The 27,590-nt window shown below is 40.2% G+C and overlaps 1 protein-coding gene across 7 annotated transcripts in view; it reads left to right on the top strand.

Annotated features, from left to right (window-relative positions):
* Nucleotides 1-27,590, top strand: part of NUP93 (nucleoporin 93) — a 122,659-nt gene that overhangs the window by 37,455 nt on the left and 57,614 nt on the right. For 5 of the 7 annotated variants that reach the window (XM_049703794.1, XM_049703793.1, XM_049703796.1 and 2 more), the window contains one exon: nucleotides 8,966-9,083. In XM_049703794.1, the coding sequence (XP_049559751.1) occupies nucleotides 8,966-9,083 (118 nt within the window). Of the gene's footprint in view, nucleotides 1-8,965; nucleotides 9,084-11,228; nucleotides 11,434-12,443; nucleotides 12,499-27,590 lie in introns of those variants that run through there. The other 2 variants (XM_033418981.2, XM_033418982.2) reach the window with 2 other exon arrangements.

Below are 27,590 nucleotides of genomic sequence, written 5' to 3'. Positions count from 1 at the left end.
GGTGCTCTCTTGACTGGTCTTCACAAGCCTGAGAGGTGAGAGGGGTAGGGTTTTCCTTCACATGTTAGCAGGAGAAAAAGGAAGCTTGGAAAAGTGATGCACCCAGGATTTTCAGTCAGTAAGTGACTGGTGGGACTAACTCAAGCCTCTTGACTTTTTTTCTGCTCCCCATGTATACTGACTGAGAACAGCTTTTGTCCTTCTGTTCTCCTGGGACTGGACTGTTTGACTCCAACCTCTCTGGCTCTGTGCTCAAGAGAAGCTGCCTGGCGTACAAAAATTGGGGCAGGTTGGGGGCAGGGAACCTTTGGATTTTTCCACCCTTAGAAGCTGAAAGTTTCTGGTACAGCCTTTATTTGTAAAACCATCCCTACCCTAGATTCCCTGCCTCCCCCATCAGGACTTCTGCATATGCACTGCACAGGCCCACAGTTCCTCCAGGCACCAGCCACTTGGATGACCTTTCTCTTCTCATAATTCTAATAGTTAATTTTTAAATGCCAAGGTTCCCAGTCCTGGTATGCCTTAAAATCACTAGGCACTGGATACGTTCTCATGTATCTCTGGTGGAGATAGAGTGCCTGCGGCACAGAATTTGGCAATAGCTAGTGCATTTACTCTTGACCCAGCAGTCCCGCTTCCAGGGAATCTCTCCCAAAGATACACTGGCAAAAGTACGAAAAGATGTGTGCACAAGGTTATTCTTCGCAGCATTATTTGGAATAGCAAAAGTTGGAAACAACTCTGACATCCATCAATATGGGACTGGTTGAATATTGGTACATGTGCATAGCTTTTCAGTAGCACAAAGGAACGAGAATATACACTGCCATGGATGGAGCGACTCCAGGCCATATCGTTAAGTAAAATAAACATGCAAGGTGGAGGAAAGGCTATAGTACTTTATCATTTATTTAAGAAAGCAGGTGAAAGAAAGTCCATATTCATGGATTGGAAGACTTTATATTATTAAGATGGTAACACTCCCCAAATTGATCTATAGATTACATGCAATTCGTATCAAAATCCCAGCTGGCTTTTTTGCAGCAATTTGTAAATTGATCCTAAAATTCATATGGAAATTCAAGGAACCTAGAATGACCGAAACAATTCCTTTTTTTTTTTTTTTTTTGTTAGTTGAGTATAATTGACCTTCAACACTATGTTAGTTTCAGGTGCACAGCATAGTGACTCGATATTTCTGTACATTACAAAATGGTCACCACAATAAGTCTAGTTACCATCTGTCACCGTACAACTTTATTACAATATTATTGACGATATTCCCCATGCTGTGCATTTCATTCCAGTGACGCATTTATTTTGTAATTAGAAGTTTGTACCTCTTAATCTCCCTCACCTGTTTCACTCATTCCCCCACCTCCCTCCCCTCTGGCAACCACCTGTTTGTTCTTTGAATCTATGAGTCTGTTTTGTTATGTTTGTTCATTTGATTTGGTTTTTAGATTCTCCGTATAAGTGAAATCATATGGTATTTGTCTTCAAAGCTTTAAAACTCTTAAAAGTAGGTGTAAATCTTCTGACCTTCTTGGATGTGAAACCAAAAGCATAAGTGACAGAATCAAAAATAGATAAACTGAACTTCATCAAAATTAAAAAACTTTTGTGCTTTAAAGGACACTATCAGGAGAGAAAACAACCCACAGAATGGGGAGAAAATATTTGCATATTACAATATATGTTGAATAAGGGGCTTATACCCAGAACATATTAAAACTCTTACAACTCAATAATAAAAAGACAACCCAATTTATTTTGAAGTATAGTTGATTTACAATATTATATTAGTTTCAGGTGTACAGCATTGTGATTCAATATTTTTACAGATTATAGTCCGTTAAAAGTTGTCATAAGATAATGGATATAATAATTCCCTGTGCTATACAATATATCCTCGTTGCTTATCTATTTTATATATAGTAGTTTGTATCTCTTAATCCCATACCCCTAATTTGCCCCTCCCCCTTTCCCTCCCCCTTTTGGTAACCATTAGTTTGTTTTCTATATCTGTGAGTCTGTTTCTGTTTTGCGTATACGTTGGTTTGCATTATTTTTTAGATTCCACATGTAAGTGATATCATACAGTATCAGACTCTGTCTGACTTATTTCATTAAGCGTAATGTTCTCTCAGCCCATCCACATTGCTGCAAATGGCAGATTTTCATTCTTTTTTGTTTGTTTTTTGTTTTTGGCTGCATTGGGTCTTCGTTGCTGCACGGGCTTTCTCTACCTGTTGTGAGCGGGTGCTACTCTTCGTTGCAGTGCGTGGGCTTCTAATTTTGGTGACTTCTCTTATTGTGGAGCACGAGCTCTAGGCACACGGGCTTCAGTAGTTGTGGCGTGTGGGCTCTAGGGCATGCAGGCTTCAGTAGTTGTGGCGTGTGGGCTCAGTAGTTGTGATGTGTGGGCTCTAGAGCGCAGGCTCAGTAGTTGCGGCGCATGGGCTTAGTTGCTCTGTGGCATGTGGGATCTTCCTGGACCAGGGATCAAACCTGTGTCCCCTGCATTGGCAGGTGGATTCTTAACCACTGCGCCACCAGGGAAGTCCCTCATTCTTTTTTATGGCTGAGTAACAGTCTACCATACGTGTGTATCACATCTTCTTTATCATCTGTGGATGGGCACTTGGGTTGTTTTCATATCTTGGCTATTGTAAATAGTGCTGCTGTGAACATTGGATGCATGTATCTTTTTGGTTTAGTGTTTTCATTTTTGCCAAGTACATACCCTGGAGTGGAATCGCTGGATTATATAGTAGTTCTATTTTTAGTTTTTTGAGAAGCCTCCATATTGTTTTACTTAGTGGCTGGACCAAAAGACAACCCAATTTTAAAATGAGCAAAAGATCTGAATAGGCATTTCTCCAAAGGAGGTATATTAATGTCCAATAAGCAAATGAAAATATGCTCAACATCACTAACCATCAGGGAAATGCAAATCAAAACCGCAGTAAGATACCACTTCACCCCCACTAGGATGGCTGTAATCAAAAAAGACGGATAATAACAAATGTTGGTGAGAATGTGGAAAATATTGAAACCCTCGTAAACTGTCAGTAGGAATGTAAAGTGGTGCAGCCACTTTGGAAAACATCCAGCAGTTTCTCAAAAGGTTAAATATAGAGTTAACATATGACTGAGCAGTTCCACTCCCAGGTTTATACCCAGGAGGAATGAAAACGGTTGTCCACACAAAAACCTGTACATGAGCGTTCATAGCAGCATAACTCATAATCACCAAAAAGTAGAAACAATCGAAATGTCTAACAGCTGATGAATTGATAAATAAAAGTGGCATATCCATATAATGGAATACTATTTGGCAATAAAGAAGAATGAACTACTAATACATGCTCCAACATGGATGAACCTTGAAAACATTATGCTAAGTGAAAGAAGCCAGTCACAAAAGACTACATATTGTATAGTTCCATTTATAGAAAATGTCCAGAATAGGCAAATCTGTAGAAACAGAAAGTAGATTAGAGGTTGCCAAGGGAGTGGGTAGATTAGGGGACATAGGGAGTGACTGCTGGTGGGTAGGGTGGTTTCTTTTCTGGGTGATGAAAATATTCTAAAATCGATTGTAGTGGTGGTTGCACAAATCTGTGGCTATACTAAAACCCACTGAATTATACTTTTTTTTTTGAGATTCTTTTTTCCCCTCTTATTGCACTTACTTTTAACACTTTTATTATGGAAATATTAAAACATACACAATAGTAGAGAAAACAGTATAATAAACTCCCAGGTACCCATCACCTATCATATCAACATTCTGCCATTTTTTAAAATTCTTTTTAATTTTTATTTTATATTGGAGTATAGTTGATTAACAATGTTGTGTTAGTTTCAGGTGTACAACAAAGTGATTCATTTATAAATGTATCTATGAATTATACATTTTAAGTGGGTGATTGTATAGTATGTGAATTATAGCTCAATAAAGCTGTTTTTAAAAAGTACGTAACACAAACTTATATACATAACTGCTAATAAAAAAAGAAGGAAGGTGTTTAAAAATAGCTGAGATTTACTATAATCAGGTATGGTAAGACATGCAAACATGGATATGACATGACTGTCATGAAGGAAGAAGTTTCTACTCACATTTCTTTTTTTTCTTTTTTTGGCTGCATTGGGTCTTCATGGCTGTGTGCGGGCTTCCTCTAGCTGATGCAAGCGGGGGCTACTCTTCGTTGCGGTGCACATGCTTCTCATTGCTGTAGCTACTCTTATTGCAGAGCTCGGGCTCTAGAGCGCAGGCTCAGTAGTTGTGGTGCACGGGCTTAGTTGCTCCACGGCATGTGGGATCTTCCCGGACCAGGGCTCGAACCCGTGTCTCCTGCATTGGCAGGCTGATTCTTAACCACTGCGCCACCAGGGAAGCCCTCTACTCACATTTCTCTGGAAACAGGAGGCAGGGCATGCCATGCAGGGCCACTGAGGGAGCACTGAGGTCAGTCAGGGGGCAGAGGAAGCAAGGGGAAAACCTGGGCGAGAGCCTTTACTGAGGTTTCTCTGGGAAGGCAGAGTGAGCAGGCTTAGGATTGGCTAGTTTGAATAGCCTCAGTGGGCTCTAGGGTAAAGGCTTAGGATTGGCTAGTTTGAATAGCCTCAGTGGGCTCTAGGGTAAAGTTGTCTGGTACCTCACCCTGAGATGATTAGAGCAGGGGATAGTGACCCATTGAAGGAGGTGGTTGAGGTATGGGCTCTGGATTGATTAGTGTGCATATGTTCTTATATGTGCTTACAGGCCTCTAGGAATTAGCTAACTCTGGGAGAGGCAGTTGCTCCAGTGCCAACAAGGCCCCAGATGTCAAAGCAACAAATACAGGCAATTAAAAGGTGTGATTAGGGCTTCCCTGGTGGCGCAGTGGTTGAGAGTCTGCCTGCTGACGCAGGGGACGTGGGTTCGTGCCCCAGTCCGGGAGGATCCCACAGGCCGCGGAGCGGCTGGGCCCGTGAGCCATGGCTGCTGAGCCTGCGCGTCCGGAGCCTGTGCTCTGCAACGGGAGAGGCCACAACAGTGAGAGGCTTGCGTACCACAAAAAAAAAAAAAAAAAAAAAAAAAAAAGTTGTGATTAATATAAATGGTCTAAAGAAACAAAGGGTTACCTATAGGAAAAGGGAAAAAATAAGGTGAAGATGGACTTTTTTATAGATTTGACTTTGGAATTGTATAAATATTTTGTGTAATTATAAAACAAAACTAAATTTCAAAAAAGGAATTCCTAAAGAAGGAAAATAAATGCTCATTCAGTTGGTGACATAATCATTCAGAGAGGAACATTTCCAAGTAATATCTTAATCGGTCTTCAATAATGATATCGTTGGTAGAGGGATTGATACTGCTGTTTTGAGACTATTGTGTGTATAGTGTAGGATAACGCAAATAAGTAGTTAAGGTGGTGATGCTGAGAACTAGGACTTTGGGTATGAGAGAAAGGAGATACAGATAGAAAATCTATGAGGTTAACCCCAAACTTCACGTTTTTAATTTTGAATTGGAAGTGTCAGTATGAACTCATGATGTAATTTATCTTAAGGAAACTGAAACAAAAGTAAAAACTCTATTTCTAGCTCTGCCTACTGAAAGGCTTAGAAACAGTGTAGCAATGAGCACATCTTAGTGCCCAGATAGTGGTCTCTAAAAATCCATTTCTTAATAAAAAGTAACTGGGGCTCTTTGGAGAGTTGACCGATTCCAGGTCTGGGGCAAGATGAACTTGTCTTGTCATACCAGATGGCAAGGAAGTTATGTAGGTCAACTTGAATCATGTCAAAAGAACTGAGAAACCAACTTGAAAAGGCTTCTACTGGCCAAAGATGAGATGATTTTGAGCATGATAAGGATAATAACTGCAGTGGATTGAAATACATCAAATATGTTTAAATTCATGAGTTCATAATGACACAAAACTCATCAGTCACCTTTGGAGAATGCTAGAGAATCAACTCATTATTCAGAGTAACCATGTAGTTGATGAAGAGTGTCTCTGAGGGGAAATATTCCAGCTAATAGAGACAGAATACCACCATTTTGCAACCTCTAAGGAATTAATGCATCTAAGCAATGATCATCAGTGTCTGGTAACATTCCAAAAAGAGGTAATCAGATATTACATACCTCTTGATAAAAGTCTGAAGTAATTGAACCAAAAAAATGCCACCTGAATCTGATCAAACCATTAGCACTTACTTTCAATTTACAGGAAATTGGATAGGAGAGGCAGGAGGAACATGTTAAATTACATCATGGGGATGCAATCAGTAAAACCTGTTATGTGGGAAACTACATCCTTGCTACTTTGAGTCTGGTCTATAGATCAACAGCATAAGCATCAGCTGTGAGCTTTTTAGAAATGGAGACCCTCAGGCCCTATCCCAGACCTGCTGAAACAGAATATGCTTATTAACAAGCTTCCCAGGTGATTCACATGCACATTTCAAGTTTGAGTAGCACTGCTCTATGGAACAAATAATCTAGAGTCTCCAACAAAGAAATTGTAAGAAAAAAAAAAGATGGAGGGACAACTCAAAGATTAAAAGACATTTGGAGGCATATCAATTATTTGCAGGTAGAGAACTTACTTGTATTCCATTCAAACAAACACATTTTAATGTTATGAAATAATTAAGAGAATATTTTGGATTTACTTCGAAATAATCTGGGTGGTAGAGAGAGGAAAGTAGGTAGGGATGTAGGTGAAAATAGAGTTTGCTACGACATGCTAGTTTTTGAAGCTGGGTGATAGGTACAGGGTTTATTATTTTAATTTCATATTAAGATTTTTTTCTATAATAGTTTAAAAAGGAGTTGGCTAAAATGGCTATAATCAAAAAGGTAGTAACAGGTATTGGCAAGAGTGTGGAAAAAATTAGAACCTTTGGTCATTGCTCATGGGAATGTAAAATAGTGTAGCTGCTTTGGAAAATAGTCTGGCAGTTCTTCAGAAGGTTAAACAGGGAGTCAATATATAATCTAGCAGTTCCACTCCGAGGTGTATACCCAAGAGAAATGAAAACATAGTTCACTCAAAAACTTACACATGAATGTTCATGGCAGCATTTTTTATAATAACCAAAAAGTGGAAACAACCCAAATGTCCTTCAAATGATGATATGTTCATTAATATAAAATGTAGCATATCCATATGATGGAGTACTATTCAGTAATAAAAAGAAATGAAGTACTGATACATACTACAACATGGATGAACCTTGAAAACGTTATTCTCAGTGAGAGAAATCAGTCATGGAAGACCACATATTGTATGATTCCATTTATAGAAAATGTCCAGAGTAGGCAAATTTATAGAGACAGAAAATAAATGAGTGGTTAGGGGGAGATTTGTGGAGACATGAGCATTTTATTGATACATTCCCATGACTGCTTATGGAGTGGGGGAAATTTTGGCAGGGAGGGGTGATGAAAATATTCTAAAATAGATTGTGGCGATGATTGTACAACTCTGTGAATATACTAAAACCCATGGAATTCTACACTTTAAATGGGTGAATTGTATGATATGTTAATAATATCTCAGTAAAGCTGTTATAAAAAAGGGAAGGAGAGCCTAATACTGATACCCGTGCTCCAGGCTTACCCAACACTAATCAGAATCATTGGGAGGAAAGTTGTCTAGACGATTCTAATGTGCAACCAGGACTGGGAACCACTGTACTAGAAAGTTAGCCATCAAGGATTGTTAGAAGAGAGAGGCAAGATTATCTATTTGAAATGATAGCCTGGAGGGGAAGCCTCAGGGATGGCATCATAGCTGACCAGTCTGCACGGAAGAGACAAAAATCTACAGTGCGGAGCCCTCTGGGTGCACATTATCTATTCCTGTGGTACTAAGTAGAATGGAAATAAGCATGAGATGTCTTTTCTTTTTTCCAGTAAGTATGTTAGTTCAGAATTGGTCATCTTCAGTGTAACACCCAGGGTTAGGGTTATTTGTGCCACCAGGTGGTCTAGCTTCTTCTAAGTTACTAAGAATGAGCACAGACTTTGTCGATGGGATTTGGAGGTACTAAATCATAATCCAAAAGCAACAGTCTAAACAATTAATTTCCTTAAGTTTCTTTCTTCCAGAGAGTGTTCTAGATATTAGTGAGAATCTATAATTTTTTTTTTTTGCTCTCCCATTGTTACATTGCTCCAGATGAGTAGACATAAAGCCAGCTGTAGTGTTCCCATCTCTCTTCAAAAGCATTTATTAGTCAGGTGACAGCTTCCTCTACTGTTGGACTGGGCAGCAGAGAGGGAATTTGAAGATGTACTGCACATGGTGTTTGGCTTTTGAAGAGAAGCTTTGGAGAACTGGCCTTGGATTCTGGTTTCCCTGCCCTTTGCAAGTTATTGATTGCCCTGGACTTTCAGTTTCCTTAATTAAAGAATGAAGTTTAGACTAGGTTCTCCTGAAGCTTCTAAAATTTTGTGGTTTACTACATCTGTCTTTATAGAGGCTGTAAATATAGGATGGTGGTTAAGAGTTCGTGCTGTGGAGCTTGGTGACCTGGCTCTGCTGTTTCCTGGCTCTGTGACTTTTGATAAGTTGGTTAACCTCTTTGCACATTGGTTCCCCCATCTGTAAAACGGGGATTGAGAATAATATCTACCTCACTATTTTCTGCACTATAAAGTGTTTGGAGCAGTCTAGCCTGTAATTTTATTGATATGCTATCAATTTATCTAGACAGGTCCCTCACTCTAATTTAGGCATGATCAGAACTCTCTCTTACTACCAAATGCAACGTTGTGTCTGTTATCCCAGGTGGTAGATCTTTTTGGAAAGGTATGAAACAACCATACAAAAGTGTTTGGGCAGTATATAAGAAGTTTTAGTTTCATACTAAAAATACTCTCTAGTATTTTAGGAAGCATATTAGATGTTCTAATTCTACTTTTTTCTCCCTGCCCTATATCCTCATATAGGTCAGTTCTCCTCGGGTCTCGGGGACTTGACATATCCCACATCTCCCAGCGATTGGAGAGTCTGAGTGCAGCCACCACCTTTGAGCCTCTTGAGCCTGTGAAGGACACAGACATTCAGGTAAGGGCTGCCAGGTACCAGGACTGGTGCAGGTGCAACCCTGAGCATGCAACCCAGGCTGAAGGCCCTGGCCTTTTGTTCACCAGCTGGTTTAGGAATACCACATTTCTTTGTTAATTCTCTTCTTCCTCAGATATTAAGAGAATGGGAGGCTCAGCTTTGAAGGAACATTGGATTATTTTCAGAGTGCTCTGTAAGGCTGAATTTAGGAAAGCATTTCCAACCTGCACTTTTTAAATTATTGTAATTATGAGCACAGATTTCTCTTCCTTCTTTGGGCTTAATCCAAGGCACGGAGACATTAGTTGTAAGTTTCTCTTGCTTTCTTTGCTAGATCTCAAATAATTTTACTATTCGTCTTCCACATTTCTTTTCTACATCTTGCTTGTGTGGCTTGGCAAAGAGCTGGGGAAACTAAATAGCTTTACTATTTACTGAAACCTACTCATCGATTTCTAGGAAGTATTTGGCTCCATTAGTGGCACCAGGAAATGGTCTAATAGAGCACTCCTGTCTCATTTAACCTAGCATGCCACTGGCACAATTGATTGCTATTTTAATCTAATCAGAAACTGGGTTTGTGTGTGTATGTGTGTGTGTGTGTGTGTGTGTTCAAAATTGTTAAGGAAAAATCTTGTGATCCATTTAGTTGTTCGGTTTTTTTTTATATTTGTTTATTCATTTATTCATTCATTCATTCCTTCAGGCTGCACCAGGCCTTAATTATGGCATGCAGATTCTTTAGTTGTGGCACATGGACTCTTAGTTGCGGCATGCATGTGGGATCTAGTACCCCAACCGGGGATTAAACCCAGGCCCCCTGCATTGGGAGCACAGAGTCTTAACCGCTGGACCACCAGGGAAGTCCCATGATCCATTTAGTTCTGAGGAATTGGACCACTGACTTGTGTTAGAGTGAAGGGATAGTGGGATACCATTTTTATCATCGATTTACCTTTGAGATGAAAAGATGCAGGTCCTACAAAGGCAAATCTTAGTACAGATGAATCTGTTATTTATTATTTGGGCTCAATTTGAATTAATACTCTTTACCCCACCCTTCCGAGAACTGTTTTAATCCATCTACAGTAATGGCCATAATTCTACTGCATTTATTCCACTTGAGAAACCTAAAACCCTCAACTTTGAGTTGAGAGTTCAGTAACTATAGATATTCATTATTTTCCCTGTTATTGATATGTTCCCAGAGTATGAAAATCCAGTTTTTTCCAGTTTTATATACTAAATTATATTTGCCTGTCACCTTATAGATGCCTTCTTATTTCCATGCAATCTTCTTTTAAAAAAATTAATTAATTTATTTTTAGCTGCATTGGGTCTTCGTTACTGTGCGTGGGTTTTCTCTAGTTGCTGCGAGCAGGAGCTACTCGTTGTTGCGGTGCGCGGGCTTCTCATTGTGGTGGGTTCTCTTGTTGCGGAGCACGGACTCTAGGCACGCTGGCTTCAGTAGTTGCAGCACGCAGGCTCAGTAGTTGTGGCTCATGGGCTCTAGAGCGCAGGCTCAGTAGTTGTGGTCCACGGGCTTAGTTGCTCCACGGCACGTGGGATCTTCCCAGACCAGGGCTGGAACCCGTGTCCCCTGCATTGGCAAGCGGATGATTCTCAACCACTGTGCCACCAGGGAAGCCCTTTCCATGTAATCTTAAAATGGCATGTATACTTGCCTCTTTTTTTTTTTTTTTTTGAAGTTTTAGCTGTTGCTCTCCCCACCTTCTATTTCAACTGCTTGATGCTCTAGAAACAAATACTTACTCCCATAACAGGTGAGTGAATGAGATACAGCTCAGATAATTTGAATAATCACCATATACGTGCAGAAGTATTCCTAATAGTGTGGAAAGAAATGACATTTGCTGAAAGGTTATTTGTTTGTGTTGTTTTTAATGTTTAAAATGCCAAATAAGTTGTTTATTTTAAAAACTGCTTTTTAGATTTTCTTTGGCATATTGGTAATACATATTTGGAATACTCAGCAACATTTAGTGATGCACTTCATGAATTCCAGCTGATGTGGTACAACATTTTTTGCTTTGAGATATTAATGACAGGTTTATAAATGTATTGAGTCATAATGATCATTTATTCTAACCTTCTACTTTATGCATGAACACTGTCCTTCAATAGCCCCATTAGGTGGCTTCCTAGCAATGCATGCTTGGTCACATCAAAGAGAGTTTCTTAATTTGGAATGAGCACGGCTAAGAGCTTTGGTCCTGCACCACTGGGAAGTCTTTGAACTTTGAGAGGAAGGATGCCTCCATTTCAAAATTTTACCTCTCAGTTGAGCTTTTCTGGAATAGCTTAAAAAATGTGAAATGGTCACTCCAAGGTAAGTTTTGATTAATTGGGAATGGATCATCTAGACCTGAAGTAAAGATTTAAGACTAACTAGTTTCAAAATAAAATCGTCTATTGACTTCATCTTCTTGCCAGCAAAGGCTTAAAGGAGAAAATTTAACTTCTAAAGGGCTGAGTCTTTGGCCTAATCTGAGATAGCTCTAGTGATTGTATTGTGTGGCTCAGCTGATCTATGCCTAAACTTCCTGTACACATAGTAGTATCATGTCCTTTCCTGACTTCCTGTGTAGTAGTCAAATATAGGAGCCAAGCCAGCTTTCACCCTTAGCATGGAGTGGTCCTCCTTTTAATTCTTCTCTTAATGTGTTAGTTGTCCAGGACGAGTTAATTGGGATATTTTCAATTTTTTGCTTTTAAAAAGGCCAGATATACTTTTTTTTTTTTTTCTTCCAGTACGTGGGCCTCTCACTGTTGTGGCCTCTCCCACTGCAGAGCACAAGCTCCGGATGCGCAGGCTCAGCAGCCATGACTCAACGGGCCCAGCCGCTCTGCGGCATGTGGTATCTTCCCGGACTGGGGCACAAACCCGCGTCCCCTGCATCGGCAGGTGGACTCTGAACCACTGCACCACCAGGGAAGCCCCAGATATACTTTTTGATGGACTTTTTTTTCTCATTTATTTTTACCAGCTTTACTGAAATATAATTCACATACCATAAATCTGATAGATTTTTGTGTATGAGCTTTTGTTTTCCAATCAGTGCAGTTTTTGAGATGAGAACGTACCCTAATCCCACTGAGTATCAGTCAGAGTGAATTTATGTCAGCTTATAAATTCATAAAAGGAAATGCTGAAGGATCCTTTGACAGGTGCTGTCCAAGACTTTGTACCATCCATTGTTTGCATTACCTATAAGCTTGGAAAGGCATTTTCCCATGAATAGGTTGTCCTTTTCTGTTTGGTAAACATTGATTGTATTTGCTTCTTTTTCTAATGGAGCTTGAAATTAATACAGGTTTTTTGTTGTTTGTCATAAACAGTGATGTTGGCATGCATTGATAATGCATTTTTGAAAGACTGCTGTGGCCAGCAAAGGTAACATATTTAAATAAACCCACTTAAATATATGTATGGCTGATGCTAGTGGAATTTTTTTTAATGTTTATTGATTTAATTTTTGGAAATGGTCATAAAGAAGGCCTGCACATTTTTGTAATGGAACTGAAGAGCCATAACTGTTAAGAGGACATGGTACTAAAACAACTGTACTGCTCTATTCTGAGTGACTTTGTGGTGCTTGCAAGTATGGTTCCTCTCACAGAGATCCACTTGCTCACTTCTGTCTTTGGAAAAAAATATAGAGGGCAGACTGCACATTTTTACTGTGGTCTGAACAGACCTAATGTACCATGGATGATGTGTATTATATAGTAATAAAGTGCACAGTTACACAGCTTAGTTATATCCTGGGCTTTTTCACTAGATTACATGTATTTTTCAAGAAGGCTCTGCAGAAATAGCCTGGGTTGGCCATAAAAAATGGGAGCTGCAGTTTCTCGGCATTAGGCTGTAATATTTCCAAATGGCATTAAACCAAAATATAATAATATTATTGCTGAACTTACTGTATTAGATTCCTATGGCTGCCACAGCAAATTGCCACAAACTTAGTGGCCTAAAGCATTAGAAATGCATTCTCTCACAGTCTGGAGGTCAGAACTTTGAAATCAGGGTGTTGGCAGTGCCCTCCGAAGGCACGAGAGGAGACTTTGTCCTCTTTTAGCTTCTGGTGGCTCCTGACATTCCTTGATCTGTGGCAGCATAAGTCCAGTCTGCCTCCATCTTCATAGGTTTTGTTGTCAGGTGTGTCAAATCCACTTCTCCCTTCTCTTATAAGGACACCAGCCATTGGATTTAGGGCCCACTCTAACTCCAAGGTGGTCTCATCTTGAGATGCTTACCTTAATTACATTTGCAGAGACCCCATTTCCAAATAAGATCACATTCACTGGTACCAGGAGTTAGGACTTAGACATATATTTTTGGCAGTACCCACTTCAACCCACTATACTTACAGTGCCAGAAAATTTAAAACTGTCAATTAACTGTAATAAATGAAACATCTTCAAATCTAACTCTGTTTCATGGAGGAGTTTCAGGATAAGACATCTATTTCTAGTTGTTCCAGGGACTGCAAACCTCAACCAAGTATCTGATCTCATCCTCAGCACTCTCTTTCAGGCCTTGGAAAGTGAGGCTGACTACCCTTGTCGGATTCCAGAGTTTAGTCATAGTCATTTTCTCCAAACAGGTTAATGTTCTATAATATGTTTAAGAGATTTCTCAAGAGACATTTTCCAACTAGAAACAGTCTGATTTTTTTTTAAAGTATTTTTAAGTACTCTAGTTTACAGGGTAAGTATAGGTAGGATTAAATTGTGGGGGGGGGGAGGGCGTGTGAGAAAGAGATTTCTACTTCAGCTAACCAGGTTACCAAACTCTTTGATTTTCCTTTTATACTTTAGGCCTTTGCTCACCCCCTTCCTTTAGCGTGGAGTAGCACCTCTGAAAATGTCTGAGCCATAATTTCAGTCTGACCCTCTTAAAGGCTTTCCTAGATGCCACCTCTTTCATAGTCTCAGATCTCTCTTGCCATGGCCTCCAAATATAGCATGTTGGCTTTACTGCTTAGGAAAAAACAAAACTTTCTGAATGTTCCCCCACAAAGTAAACAACTTTAGATTATGTTGTTGGAATTGACTTAGCAACCAATTTAAATCATGATAAATGAAAATGTAGCCCCTTCTACACACAAAAAAACTCTATATGGAACTAAACATCTTCATAATATGCTCAATTTCCAGATGGAAATCTGTCCTGTATGAATAAAGAGAAAAAGAAGTCTTAAAAAGAGGATAAAATATAAGAAAATGGTGCAATAATAATTGACTTGTTAAAAACTCGTTCTACTTACCACACTATATCTATAATAAAATTTTCATTATTTCCTTCCTTTTTCTGTCCTTGGAAATGTAGAGTATACTCAAACCACTCTTAGCTTATCTTTTAAATAATCAGAAGAAACTAAATGGCTTTGGTAAGCATAAAAATGAATCACCGGTGGTATAATCCCATATCACCTAAATTGTTATTTTCATGGTTTATCTTTTAATTTTATACCTTCAGAATTAAGGTACTGCTGATTAAATGCAGCTGTGTATTACAGCTAAGAGGAAAAGTAGTTGTCTTGAGTGCTAATTGTGTGTGTGTAGTACTGGCAAGTTGTTGGTAGGGAATTGGTTCCAGAAATCCTGTGGCAGTTTGTTGAAAAGAAGTTCAGACTTTCTTAGAATGATTAGTATGCTAATAGCAGCTCTTCAGGATTAGTACTGGCAAAGTATTAATATTGAGGGAAAGGTGCAGTAAGCTTTCCCTAGCTCAAATTAGTTGAGGGAGGGTGCATTCTGAATGGGTGAACAATATCTTAATTCTGGAATTATTTTTAAAGAAATGTAGTTGTCATTTTCATCTATTCCTAGAAACTGAAACTGCTAAGTGTGTGTACTAAGGAGAGGTCTTACCAAAGCTGCTTTAGTAAATTAAGGAAGAGATGAGGTTCTTTCATAAGAGTTGCATCTATTTGCATACTGATAATTTGTATAGCAATTCTGAGAAATGGTTTAAGTAGGCAAAACATACTTATCTTCCTTATTGTTTCTGCTCTTAATATGCTTGAGCAGTCTTTTCTGCAAATAATAGTGATCTAGCCCAAATTGGATGATTAGAAATTTTGAATTGATGGACTCTGAAGGAATAAAACTTTGCTCTTCAAATGTTTTCACATAATATAAAAATGTAAGAGACTTGCATGGAATCTAACAGTGTGAAGATTTTTAGTTAAGCATTTGATCTATTGACCTCCTTTGTTATATTCCTCTTGCTCCTAAGAGAGTCAGTGGGAAGTTCATGGTAACCTTTCTTATGAATTTTTAGAGGACTTTAATGGATATTTGAATCTTGCCCTTTCCCAGCTTATAACAGCTGCCTATCCTGGACTTGAAACAACCTATAGGTAATGCTCTTGGGTTCACTAGCAAATGAATCCAATTCCCACTGGATCCAAAGCCCGTTAGTTAGAGAGAAACCCTTTTCTAGAACAAATACCAGGTACGTTTTAGGCCAGAATTCAGTTGTAGTGGCTGAGGTGCATGTGGAAAAGACACACATCACACTGTGTCCTGTGTTCTTGTTCAGGGCAGTAGCTGTGCTAGGCTTCGTCTGCTGTGTAAACACTGCGGTGCCCACATCACCCCCACTTAATGAGTATATTTGCTGTTCCTTGTCATTAAACCCTGACCCAGAGTAAATCTCAGAACTGGTAAAAACCAGTAAACATGTAAAAAGGAAAAAATAGTGTCTTCACAGAGGCAGGTTAATGTGCCATCCTATTTTGTGTTTATAATTAGGTAGTCTAATGCTGATTGCTGTGGTTAAGTACTGAAATGATTTAATTTTTCTGCCTGTTTGTGATAAGAGGAAAGGTAGACATTGTGGTATGGTGGCAAAGTATGCAGTTGCATTAAAGTGTCCTCTGAATGGAATTAGAAATGGTAACTTTGGAATAAAAATGGTTGTTAAAGGCATCGTCTGTGGAAAATGTGAAAAACTGCTTTTATGTGAGCCAAGGATATAAGATTTCAGCTTTTTTACTTAACCATTCACACTTACTCCTGAATGCAGGGCTTTCAGAACAAGCAAGGAAATGGATGCTGAATGCATTCTGTGCAGGCAGGAAATGACAGGCTTTTTTGTCTTCTCAGAGGTTTCTTATATCCTGTAGTGAGCAGGGGAATATCAATTACCAACTTAAGAAAGAAGTGGGAATGGTTCTGTAAGAGTATTTTGGAAGAAGCCCACGGCTAAAATATTTATCTAACAATTTAATAGAGCACTTCAAGTATTGGCCAGGCCCTGGTGCCTTTGAACTGGAGTTGAGTCATCCCCTCCCTCTTTACCAGCTTCTCTTAACCTGCCGATATCTATTGATGCCCCAGTACTCCGGAGATGGGGAACATATATTGTTATCTTCACTCTGGTATCTTTAAATTGCTTGGTTTCAGGAATCAGAAATGGGCTAAACTGTTTGATTTAAATGGGGGTTAAAACCTTGTCAAATATTGAATGCACTACTGTAGACCAGTCTGTCATTCTCAGATGGCAGCCCTTGACCCTGTGCGCCACTTTGATCTGCTTGCCACAGCGCCCTGTGATCTCTTATTTCTGTTTCGGAGTGTTCAGTCCAAGGCTTTCCAGGCCAGCAGCCTGATGCGGCTCCTTCCATTGGTGGTGGTTACAAAGTGTGGCTCCGTAGTCATAAAACTTTGGGGCCCAGGTTCTCCTTGTCTCCACTAAAAATCCATGTTCTGTGAAGGAACTGAGAGAGGGGCTCAGACAGGAGATACTCTTGGTTTTGCTTTTTTCTGTTTGTTGTTTGGCAGGGCCAGGAAAAGAAGCTGGGAGGTAGGATGAACAACATCCTCTACTGACAAGACCAGTACTATAATTTCTTTTGCTGCAGGGCTCCCAGAACCAGTGTGTATTGCTTCCTTTTTGAGCATTTTCCTGTCTCGCAAATGGTTGGCTTCCATCTTGCACATCAGATATGGAGAGGTTGAATGAGTCCCATGCTCAGGGTGAAGGCAGCTCCTGGTCTCCAACACTAATGATGAGCAGCGGTGCACGCGCTGCTTCAGTTATCCTGGAGGGCAGAAGGACTAGTCCCCGCTTCTCACCATGGAGTGGCTGTGAGGCCGAGATGCCATCAGCAAAATCCCGCCTGTGCTTTACAGAAAACCACAGCACTTGAAGCACTGCAGCAGAATCTGCTGAGCAGGGCTGGGCGTGACACAGCTTCCAAGAAACTGTACAAAAAGAACCTTTGTCTTATAAAACACATTTACAACTAGAGCCAGGCTATTCGTTTAGTTCATAACACAAACGGGAGGATTAGGTCAGCAGAACATAAGTGGGAGTGTGGATTCACTGGCTGATTTTTATTACTACCTGATTTGATTTATTTCTTTAAATGACACGAGCACAAGGATGTGGGGCAGAGTTTTCTCCATTCCTCCTTTATCTATTAAAAAAATATTGTCTAATTAAAAAAAGCTGTTACTATCTTAGGGACAGGTAGACACAGCCATGGAAGGTTATAATATGCTTGATTTGCTCAAGGTACCAAAGTATACTTGTATGATATTATCTGGGAGTGCTTTCTCATTTCTTACTCGGTTCTCTGTTATCTACAGTGCATATGAGCCTGTCTCAGCAGAAGCAGTCTCTAAATGAGCAGGGCCTGGTGAATCCTTGAAGGTTTAAGGCATTCACAGTAGCACTTGGCTCTGTGATAAGGCCCCACACTGCCCCACATGTCTTCCTGTTGAAGGAATATGGTGATGGGTGTTGTATTCAGAAGGTGCTTACATAATCCGTGCTTCTCAAATTTCTTTTTTCCCAATTTATCTCAGACTGAGAGATACTTTTATAAAATACAGCAAAAAAGAATTACTAGAAAAAAATGAAATAAAAGACATGCAGAATATAAGCCTTAGGTTTTGTTTTTTGTTTGTTTGTTTGTTTTTGGCCATGCCATGAGGCTTGTGGGATCTTATTTCCCCAACCAGGGATTGATCCTGGGCCCCAGCGGTGAAAGCATGGATCCTAACGACTGCCAGGGCCAGGGAATTCCTGTAAGCCTTAGTTTTTTAAATTAAATTCAGTGGACATAAAATTACTCTGTCAGATTGCTATAAAAGTTTCTAAATGCTGATTCTCAGATTTTGTACTTACCTGCTGCAGACTGGGAACAAACTACTTGTGGACGGGTGCTTCTTCAGCTGTACTTTGGGTAGTACTAGTTTCAGTAGCTATGTTTTCTTCCTTTCTCCTTTCCCCCCATTCTTCCCTCCCCTCCTCCCCTCCACTTTCCCTCCTCATCTCTCTCCCCTTCCTTTCCTGTCTCCCTTCCTTTCTTTTGTTTAGTTTACTTGTTGGTACAGTGAAACATGGCACCAAAGACAATTTTGAATTCCGGTTTTCTGTTTTACCCCAGCTAAAATAGGGAAGGCAAAGCTAAGGTTTACTGAACATTTATTGTGTCCAGACACTGTACTGAGCACTTTGTGGGTTTCCTCATTCAGTCCTTCCAGTAACCCTCTGAGGCAGTTACTACTGTTAACTCCATTTCACCAAGGAGGAGCCTAAGGCCTAAAAGGCTATTATGCCAGACTTGAAGTCCCTTCTGTGGGTGTGAGTTCAGTACTGTGCCCTTATTCCCCTAGGTTTTAAATTTCATTGTAGACTAATTTTCAGGTTATATTTGAAGGAGAAAGATGGTAGAAATAGGAAATAGAAGTATAATTGATCACTCATTTAGAGCAAAATAAAGAGTATAAAGCCCACAGAGAATGGATGTGGTGGGCATCGCTCTTATTTGTATAAGCTTAGTAGTAAAATAATGTTGATTGAGGGAGAAGCTGGAATGTGCTTTCTAAACCTTAATACAAACACTGCTGGTTTGGGGGGAAGATGAGTTTTGCAAGAAGGCCAAATGTGCTTCCTCCGTTTATCTCCAGGTGCTGGTTTTTTTGCCGTAGTTTTCTGCTTGCTGAGCTGTCAGTTTAATTTACTGTCTAAAGCCCAGCCTATTATTTCTCAGTTTTGCTGCCCTACAGGTACACTGTAAAGGATTTCTGTGAAATCCTGGAGCAGCTTTTAGTTTTGAAATGCCAAGGCTTTGTGCTTGTAAAAATAGGTTGGGTTCAGCTTCTTGCTTGATCATCTTTGTTTTGTTTTGCTTCTGAAGCTGAGCTGGAGTTAGAAGGATGATGCTAGAAGCAATTTAAAGGGCACATCAAATTTTTACTGTAATCCTGAACTATTGATTGTTGACTTATTTGTAGGTTTAATGCAGACCCATTTCCTTACTTATTAGTGTCTGACTGGCCATTAAGCTCTGGCAGTGTGCCGGAATGTTGAAATCTTGCATCTTATAATATGATTTGGCTGCCTATGGGTATTATTGTGTTTGGCTTTTAAAGACACAGGCAGAGCCCTCAACTTGGTGTGTGCTCCAGAATACAGGAAAGAATTTCTGCACAGCAAAATTACTCACTTCTAGGAGACAGCACAAAAGTGAGGAGTTGACATTCAGCAGAACATTAATACCTGAAGTCATGCAAATTGGTACTCTTTGGTCTAACTGGCTCTTAGAAATAAATGCAAACTAACATAACAGAATCTTGAAGAGAAGACCAGCAGGGAACTAACTGGGCAGGGGTGATGGTGTGCAAAGAGTAGGTCCCAGCTAAGCAAGCACTCCCACGTAAGTGGTCCTCAGCGTGTGCCTGGTGCCACTCTCCCAGTGTGAAGTTGAAATTAGAATCTAGTTGAGGGGCAGGTACAGTGGCCTGCTTATGGAGGGAGCTGGGCTCAGAGTGATTGGAAGGGAAGCAGTCACTGCCTATGAAAGACTTTTACCCTCCTTTTCACAACCTGGACACCTCTTGACTGGAATTGACGGTAAGTGAGGGCTGAGGGAGTTAGATGACAAGAAAACATTAAATTTGGGATTTTAAGGGTGTGAATGAGGGAAAATTCACTTTTCCCTCTAATTACAAAAGCAAGATGTCCTTAGTTCACAGAACTTGGAAAATGGCTCCATAGTGTACTTTCTTGACTGCCACCATTTTGAGAGTGTTGAATTGTTTGGACCAGGTACTTGAAGCTGTAGAACATCTTTGAAATGACAAGGGAAATTGATTTATTTTAACAGGGCAGTGAGGAATTAGTCCATGAAGCATGTGTTAGAGGTAGACTGTAAGAATGGCCCTCATAGTTCAGAATTGGTCAATTCCTATAAAGTAATATACAGTCTTTTCCTTTATTCTGTAATGGAAAAAACTTCCTAATGTGTGAAAAGGGATCTGAGATGTGCAGATTTCGTGAGCAACCATTATGTCATTTCACTCTCCCCCTCAAACAGTTGGGAAAGGACTTCCCTGGTGGCACACTGATTAAGAATCCGCCTGCCAATGCAGGGAACACGGGTTTGATCCCTGGTCCGGGAAGATCCCACATGCCGCAGAGCAGCTAAGCCCGTGTGCCACAACTACTGAGCCTGTGCTCTAGACCCCGCGAGCCACAACTACTGAGCCCACGCGCCTCAGCTACTGAAGCCGATGCGCTTAGGGCCCGTGCTCTGCAACAGGAAAAGCTACCGCAATGAGAAGCCCTCGCACCGCAATGAAAAGTAGTCCCCATTCACCACAACTGGAGAAAGCATGTGCGCAGCAACAAAGACCCAACGCAGTCAAAAAAAAATAAATAAAAATTTAAAAAATTATTTTAAAAAAACTGTTGGGAAAAATAGTTATTGAGAAGCTCTATGACTTTGTCCTAATTTAGAAGTTTTAGGGGAGAAGTAACAGGTTAGTAATTTTATGTGAACTTTGAGGGACACACCATAGTAATCTTTCCATTCATATAATACTTTGCAGTAGGCTTTGTCCATCACCGTCTTGTTCCTTACTGCAGTGTTTGAGGTGAGGTGAATGGGTGTTAGCATCATCTTTATTTAGAAGCAGAAGAAACCGAAATCAAGATAGATTAGTTATTATCAAAGGTGGAACTTGAACCCAGATGCTTCTTAATACCTTGCCCTGTATCCTTATTATCATGCCTTGCTGAGGAAGGCATCAAGGGGTGGACTGCTTGAATAAATTCCTCCTCCTCCTCCTCATCACCACCACCACAAAGATGCTAAGCTAGTTCTTTTGCCACTGGTCAAATTTCTTGATGTTTTGGTTCTGTCTTTCCCCTTAGACCTTTTCTTACTTGTTTTCTTTGAAATGACATTTCCATTTATTCCTTTCCATGTGAAAGATTTGCTGGTTAACTAAATCAGTCGTAGGTATGAAAATGCTACTTAGAAGGGTAATACTGTAGTCTGAATGGGGACAAACCTCACTTTTTCCATCGGGGATATACTTTGGAACAAAAAGTGATACTGAACAAAAGTGCTGCTGCTGCTGATATATTTTACAGATGCCCTTTATGTGAAGGGGCCCAGGGTTTCTTGAGATTTGTCACACTAGAGCCTATCAGCCTTGTTTGTGCTGAGTAGGTCACTGGTGCCAAGCAAATGCAAAGTGGCAAACCAGAACAAATATCATATTTGAAACTTTAGGTGGACTAGGCTGTCAGGGTTCAGAGCAGGTTAGGGGGAAGATTTTTTGTTTTTGTTTTTGCCAGTTTTTTGCTTTCTGTTTCACTCTCCCTGATTCCTTTCTTCCTTTGGACTATCCTCCCTTCTTTCATTCTTTTCGTCTGTTCTTTTTGTCTTTTCTCCTTTTTTCCTTTCATTCTTGCTTTCCTTCTGTCTTTTGCATCCCTCTTTCTTCCCCCACCCCCCCAGTCCCTCCCAGCCTTTTAGACTGGCTGGCATCCAGAGCAGCCATTGCTAATGGGAGTGTACCTCCTTTTTTGCAATCAAGTGGCAGCTGTGAAATCATGGCTGGCTTCAAGAATTGGCTTCAGAAGCCAATCAAGAATGGCTTCTGCAGCCTGGCAGCGTGCAGCCACCAGCGCTGTCTTGCTCTGTAGAGTGAGTCTAGGTGTGGGGTTGGGGCTGGGCCTGGTGGAGAGGCTGGATCTACTGGCTGCCAGAGGTGGGCCTCTTCCTCACGTGCTCTTGTTACTTGTGTTTTCTGCTTTTGCAAACCCCGAAGAGGTGGAATTTAGTTTATCCATCTGGCTAACCTGCTCATGCTTTGCTCTTTTGATGGGTACTCTGAAGTGCATTTCCTTATTTTTGGCCCTTGCCTAAAGCCTCTGCTAATATTCTACTTTTTTGGTGCCTGACTCAGCTTGATATTGAGGGTGTATAAGACTTTTCTGTTATATAGTACGTAGCTGTTTTGGGTGAGGCTGTTTCAACTTATTTGTTTTTTGAGGATTGATCATACACTAAAGCCAAATCCTAAGTAGAGAAGATGATGGGGAAGAAAATGACCAAGGAAAAGGGCACATTTGATTTTGTTTTTCATGTTTTAGGAATGAAGTTATAAATTAATCTAGCTCTCAACTTCATATATGTTCTTCACCATTTGTTAACTATTCATCCTACTAGCTCATATTTTGGGGAAAGGGGGAGTGTTATGGAATAGGGTTTGTTTTGGAGCAGCAAACATTGCAGAGCCCTTGAGGCCTCCAGGATTTTCTTTGGGGGTTAGGAGGGGAAAGGAGCTACAAATCTCACCTTTGTCTTTGTATTAACTTTCTACTTCAGGTTGGTTTTAATTTCCTTCTCCATTCCTCTCATGCCCTGAATGCATTTGACAACAGGAAAGAAGCTCTTTATCAGTGATTCTAAAGTGTGGTGCACAGATCAGCAGCATCAGTATCACCTGGGAGCTTGTTAGAAATGCAAATTCTCAGGCCCCACCCCAAAGCTACGGAATCCAAATCTCTGGAGGTGGGGCCCAGAATGTGTGTTTGAACAAGCCCTCCAGCATGAGGTCCACTGGGTTAAGTTATTACAGAAGTCTAGTTAGTATAAGTAAACCCTTTTCTAGCCATCTCTGCCAACTTCTATACTTAGTCCACCTGTGGACCAACCCTGAACTTTCAGCCTGCAAAGCAGTGTATTTATCTTCTAAGTGTTTGAGTCCATAAAGAATTTGTAACCACTCATGAAGGACACAGTGGTCAATAAAATATGTTAAAAACTTACATATATTAAAAACCTATGACTTATAATTGGTCATTGATTATTTTTTTTTACCATGGAGGTATTGACTCTGATACCGAGGCTGTAGCTTAAAATACACTGCCTAAAAAGCAGTCAGAGCCCAGTGGGGAATGAAGAAGAGAGGGGGACGGAGGAAAGGGAAGTGGAGGGATTAATAATCCCATTTTAGTTAATCATCACTTTCCTCTCTGATCACTGTGAGCGGATGTGCTGTTGCTTCTGCAAATGTTAATAATTCATGGATGGACTGTGCCAAAAGAAGGCCTTAAATCTGGTCTCTCAGCAGATTAAATACACCGTCTGCCATCATTAGGAGCCAGGAGAGATGAAAGATGGACTTATTGTTTTTATTCATTAACCTGATTTTCTCTGCCTTTCTCCTCAGCTCCTCTCATCCTCATTTTGTTTACCTTTTCATTTGCTTCTCTCTGTAACTCCCTCCTGCATTGAGTGAGCGCTAAAGATCTTGGGTCTTACTGTTAATGACATTAGATTTTACTTTTCCTTACCTGCTAGTAACAACAGATGCCATGAGAGAAAGCAGAGAGGCAGAATAAGTATTTCCTTGGAAATGTCTAAATCAGTCTGAATATTTTAAAAATGTATTAAAATGTGCAGCCTGTGTGTCTTAGAAATCATTTGAAATGGCTTCTCTTTGCTTTGAAGAGTAATCCTGTTGTATAGGCAGTTGAAGATATACATAGTGTTCTTCATATAGGTGTAGCATTTTCCCATTTTACAGATGAGGAAACTGAGGCATGGTGTGAATAACTTGGGTAGGGTTACCTAGAACCCAGTTCTTTTGACTCCCAACTTCAGCATGCTTTCCACTAGGTTTAATAACCTCTTGCCTTTAGAAATCATATGTAGGTGGCTTAACATGGTTTTTCACCCATAAGGCTTAAATAGAACTTAATTAGATTAAGTGTGACTAATATATAGGTAGCTTCACAGGAACACTTCAGGTTAAATTCTAAATGTGAGTTTGCCCAGAAGCACCACAGTTGGAGAAGGCTGACAGCAAGCTACAGTTATGTAGACATTTCTCGAGCATCTGCATAATAACCTTCAACAACTCATAGGTTAATCAATAAATATATTTGAGCACTTAACCCTGTGCATGATGCTTTGTTAAGCACTGTAAGTGGATATAATATAGTCCCCATCTTTATTAGATCTGCAGTGTTTTAGGTCTACCGAAGGGGATTCAGCTACTTGAAATGTCCCAGTACCGACTTAAGGATGTGAGATGGCAAAATAGTAGAACTGGAAATGTTTTAATCACCTCAGTAGTTTGCTGGAGGATTTAGTATGTAAGAAGCATGTTAGTAAAACTGGACCATTGTTTTTTAAATGATTTTCACCTGTGTCACTGCTGGAAGGATGGTGGAGAGAATGGTGTGGGAAGAGCAGATTTTAAAATCAGCCTAGTTTTCAAAAAACTGTCTTAGAATTGCAGATCGTCATGTTCCTGTTGTAGAGATGTGGAGGGTACAGTACTGAGATGGAAACCTGAGCCGAGGTTCTTACAGGGAAGCATAAGCTCCTGGGGCCTAGACCAGGCCATCTGTCCAACTTGCCTTGGTTGTCTGTCCTGACCTGAAAGTGGTGGGTGATGAAAGGCAGGGCCTTCTCTCACCTCTCCCACCCCATCATGTAGGACCAACATCCCATGGGACCTCAGTCACCATGCTTTCTGTTGCAAATTCATTTTGTTGTTATTTTGCATATAATTTTTAACTCTTTTTTTTCTTATAAAATTTTTCTTAGAAAAATTTCAGGAACTTATATTTTATATGTCAGTGAATTTGAAATTCTGACCAGATAATGAAATATATACAGGTTTTCCCTTGTTTAAATTACATTGAGGATTGAGTAAGTTTAGTAATCCTTTTCTATTGAGGAGTCTTTTTTTTTTAAATCAATTTCTGGCCTCATCAGTGTTTTCTAGTTAATAACAGAAATGGTAAATAATATGCAGCAAAAAAATTGCATGAAAATTGGGGTTTTAGTGTCTTTTCTCTAAAATAATAGTAATAATATGATAGACCTTGCTTTAGGAAGCAAATCCAAACTCTGGATATCTGCATTTATTAAAGAAATCGTGGGGCGATATTTAGCTTTAGTATTCCTTCAGATAACAGCTTCCCTACTGAATTTAAAATAGAAGTTGTTTAAAAGAGTTCTATTTACAATCAACCTGGTAAGAAATACATCTGTTGTGTAAAGTACATTGGTAACAAAACTAGCAAGCCAGAAGCTGTTCTTTTCTATCCACCATCATCCTCCATGTAAGAACTTCAGATTCCATGAAATAGAGTCCATCAAGCACACACCCGGCCAGGTTTTGTTGGTACAGTGTCCTATAGTGCTGTGCAGAGAACTCAGGCCCTGAACCCAGGACCTGGAGCTGTGAGAATCTGAGTTTCTCTGTGCCTTATTTTCTTAATCTATGCCACAAGGGAAATGAGTCACCCCTGAAATTTTATGGCTACAACGAAAATGAGTCTGTATTTACTGTATTATTTCATTTATTATTATTGAGGTAGAAGTTCTTCATATAGTCTACACGTTCTTGCCAAAATCTCTTGTTCCCTTTATCTAAATACTAAGGCTTGATTAGATGCTGTGAGTGTGTGTGTGTGTGTGTGTGTGTGAGAGTGTGTGTGTGTGTGAGAGAGAGAGAGAGAGAGAGAGAGAGAGAGACTCAGACCCAGACCCAGACCCAGACCCAGACCCAGACTGACAGAGAGCTCTCATTCTGAATTTCTGAAACTTGGGATTGCAGTAAATTGCCCTGGAGGAATATTTGAGGAGAGCTGCTTCCTCCTCCCATTTTAGCCCATTCCCATTAGTAACTGCACTTACTGAGGAACTACTTCCCAAAAACATGTTTAAAGTGGAAATCTTACTTCTGAAATTACCTTCACCTACCTGCCTTAAAGTTTCTGGCCCACTTCTAAACTGTGTTCCCACCCCTTTTGGCTTATAGGCTTACCAAAGCAGAACCCTGCGCTGGGCAGCAGGAACTCATCAGCTTCTCAGGCAGAGAGCTTTCTTTTTCCCTGTTGTTTCTTGACCCCTGAGCAGACAAGTTTGCATTTGAGCAACAGAGAGTGGGCCTTAATTTGTTTTATTGCTAAAAAAGATGTGCAGACATCCTCTGACTCTTTAGTGACTGCGTAAATCTAGTGGTCCTCACTTAATACTCAAGGCGAAATGTCATTGATAAAATTAGCAGGTTGCTTTTTCATTCTCAGCTGATTTGTCAAGACAGATCAGCTGTGAATGCCACACCACTGACTTTGGCTAGGACCATCTCATTTTCCCGGAACCTCCTTGGCTCTAGATGCAACTGAGAAGGAAGCCGACTTTGGGAATTGAATACTGTTGGTAATATTGCTTAGTCACAAAGAAGAATTTGGTGCCTCTGCACATTGGCCAAGAACCACCTCAGCATTTGTCTTAGTACCTAAGGTTGCAATCATCTCAAGGAGCTGAAGAGATTTGAAAGAACAAACAATAAGCGAAAGTAATATTTAGCTCCCCTTTAAGTAGACGCTTCCATCTCCCTGGGTGGGGCCTAGTGAACACTAATGAAAATCAATGAAGTGGTTTTGTTGCATGCGCATTAAGGACAGCACTGTGGTAGGCACTGATGACAATTAGAATAAACATAAATTCTGGATACTGCCCCCTAGAAGCTCATTGTTTTCTACCTGGAGAGCCCAGACTAACATTCCTATATAATAGGGTCAAACTGTCCAAAACAGTGTAAAGTGACTGGCAAAACTGAATGGGAATGACATGAGATTCTACATGCCATACGGAGTTCAGAGGAGAGGAAGGGGGTAATGACGAATGACTTCAAGGGTGATTGGGGAAGATCCCCTGGAATAGTCAGGATCCCAATAGGCCTTGAAAGATTAAATGGGCTTAGCTTGCAGGAAGTGAAAGAAGATATGAGAGTAATAACCTGAACAAGGTCAGGGAGATGAGAATAGAAGTTATGTGCTAAGAAATAAAGTCTGTCAGTGAGAGGGGGATCAAATGTGAAAGGAGTGACTGCCAAGCAGTGGAGTGTAGGCAGTACATGCTGTTAAAAGTTTTGGAGTAGGTAAATGTCAACACGGAAGGAGGGAGGGTGTGGAAACACTTATGGAAGTTATTAGCATGGCCAGTGGAAGGATACCTGCTGCGGTGTTGTTCAGAGGCAATTGCAGTAATCCAGGCACAGTGATGATGGCCAGGACCAGGTTGGTGGCCGAGAAAACGGAGAGGAAAAGATGTGTGAGAGACATTTGGAATAAAACATCTGCCGCACTTGGTGCCTGATGGGCTTAAGAAGGATGTTCAGAAATAACTCAAGGTTTGTGGC

Source organism: Orcinus orca, chromosome 20 (assembly GCF_937001465.1).
Source record: "Orcinus orca chromosome 20, mOrcOrc1.1, whole genome shotgun sequence".
In the NCBI taxonomy this organism is placed as follows: domain Eukaryota; kingdom Metazoa; phylum Chordata; class Mammalia; order Artiodactyla; family Delphinidae; genus Orcinus; species Orcinus orca.
This window is presented reverse-complemented; position numbering and strand designations above follow the sequence as displayed.